The sequence below is a fragment of the Chrysochloris asiatica genome, unplaced genomic scaffold, assembly GCF_000296735.1.
Source record: "Chrysochloris asiatica unplaced genomic scaffold, ChrAsi1.0 scaffold00050, whole genome shotgun sequence".
Taxonomy (NCBI): domain Eukaryota; kingdom Metazoa; phylum Chordata; class Mammalia; order Afrosoricida; family Chrysochloridae; genus Chrysochloris; species Chrysochloris asiatica.
Genome location: NW_006408568.1, coordinates 12,072,203 through 12,074,323, shown reverse-complemented (window position 1 = coordinate 12,074,323; position 2,121 = coordinate 12,072,203). Strand labels below are relative to the sequence as shown.

Sequence of the window (2,121 nt, the reverse complement as noted above, 5' to 3'; positions counted from 1 at the left end):
GCTGAAATGCCGGGATTCTGGGCGATGAGAGTTTTGGAGTACCCGCATATTGGATCTTAAAAGTGTAGCTACCAAGTTTACAGCCTCGGAAACCCTGTACAGGGTCGCTATGAGTCGGAACCGACTCCACGGCACATAACAACAACAACCAAATTTAACGGGTTCCTTGTCAGCAAATCAGGTCCCTGTGTGTTAATGGAGCAGGGACGGGGCGAAGGAGTCGCTACTGACCCCCCTAAACCTGGATAGAACGCAAAACCAGGAGTCGGAGATACCCCGGTCTTTACTTCTGACTTTGACCATTCACTGGGGAAAAAATGGGGAATTGGCTCGGATGCCAGGTACCTGGGAAGTTGAGCACGCCAGGGGGACTGGCTGCGCTCGAGTTGTGGGTGCCCCAAACCCAAGCAGATGGCCAAAGCACACGAAAGGAGACTGTGACATTCTGGGGTCTTTAAGTTGCGTTTGGAGAACGTGCCCACTCCCCCAGCTGTCCTGGCCCATCAGAATGCCTAGACTCCCCTTCTCTCCCTACTCTTGTCCGTGATCTGTCCGTCTGAATCCCACCAGCTTCTCCAGGGGCCTCCCTCACCTGCGTGCACAAACCTCCTTTAGCTCCATTTGAGGGTCGACTCGCCGCAGGACTACTTTCTCCCAGTCTAACAGGGAGTCCTAGTGTGGCACTGTCGGATAAGTACTGGACTGCTAACCACAAGATCGGTGGTTCAAACTCACCAGTCAGCAGCTCTTCGGAAACCCTATGCAGGGTGTATATGAATTGGAACCAACGCGGTGGTACTTAACCACAACAAAGGCTACAGGTACCATGGGCCCCCGTCTGAGGGAATGGACCTTCCTCTGACCCTGAGCTGACATTTCTCCCTTCCTGGAGATTTCGAGCTCTGCAGATCCAAGTCATGGCTCTACCGTGTACGGTTCGCCCCGGCGTAGTTGCGGCTCTGGGGCTGGAGGGAACCTTCACTGCCTTCACTGCGCCCTAATCCCCCGCCCCAGATCCCCAGCTCCGGGGAGGCTCACCATCGTGGCTGTTCTCCGCGCCCGCTCTCCTCCCAGCTGGGCCTGCCCACCCCAATTGCTCCAGATACGGCCGCCTCCGCTGTTGTGACACTCTGGGCAGGAGAGGACGGGGGACGAACATGCTGGGGCCAGCAGCTGCCCAGCTGCATCACAGTACCCGGGGAGGGGAGGGACCGGGCTAGGTCACAATTGCTCCTCCCCACCCACCAGCGGCTCTGCCCTCCAGGAGCCCACGCACCCTCCCTCCATTCCCCCACCCCCCACAATCCCGTGGTTCTGCCTCGGGATCCTGGGTGTCCCTCTTAGGGAGATGGGTGGAAAGACATGCAACAGTCCTGTTTGTTACACGTGGACATATTTGCAACACGCATCCCATGAAATGATCGTTATAATTCAGCCGCTTAGGAAAGCAACACTAAGTGCTGTTATGCAAAATATTCTTTTCTCCAGAAATTCCCATTCTTCTCCTGCTGGAGCAAAAATGAGGAAGAATGGACCCAGCCGGGAACTCACCTTGTTAGGGTTTAATTAACTGGAGTCACCCTCAGCCCAAGAGAGGGTTGGAGTAGTTGGGGATCATAAAGAACAGTTCCAGTCTCAGCTCTGTAATTTATTATCCGTGTGTGTTTGGGCAAGTTGTTGAAATTCTGCTCCGGATGTGTCTGTTTCTTCCTCAGTTAAGACTTGCTTGGTTATTTGAGAATTAAATGAGATAACATACATGAGGCTTCTGATACATTGCAGGTGTCCAACATACTTTAAATACATGTGGGTTCCTGTTTCTACTAACCTGTCAGTGCACACCTTCTCAACCTCCCTCATCATTTAAAATATTTTCCTTTGATCTGTGGTCCCTGGATAGTGCAAATTTGCCCTCAACTATTAACCTAATGAAGGAGCTCTGGTAGCATAGTAGTTACAAGTCAGGCTGCTAACCTGAAGTTCAGCAGTTCAAAACTACCAGCTACTCCTCGGAAGAAAGATAAGGTTTGCTGCTCCCATAAAGATTTACATAGCCTCGATACCCTATACAGGGTCACTATGAGCATAAGGAGCTCTGGTAGCGTAGTGGTTACAAATCGG

The 2,121-nt window shown here is 52.3% G+C and overlaps 1 protein-coding gene across 1 annotated transcript in view; it reads right to left on the bottom strand.

The window, feature by feature from the left end:
* Nucleotides 1-1,100, bottom strand: part of TUBA8 (tubulin, alpha 8) — an 18,787-nt gene extending 17,687 nt beyond the window's left edge. The window contains exon 1 of the mRNA XM_006862729.1: nt 1,039-1,100. Within this exon, the coding sequence (XP_006862791.1) occupies nt 1,039-1,041 (3 nt within the window). The 5' untranslated portion in view covers nt 1,042-1,100. The remainder of the gene's footprint in view (nt 1-1,038) is intronic.
* Between the last annotated feature and the right edge of the window lie 1,021 nt (nt 1,101-2,121).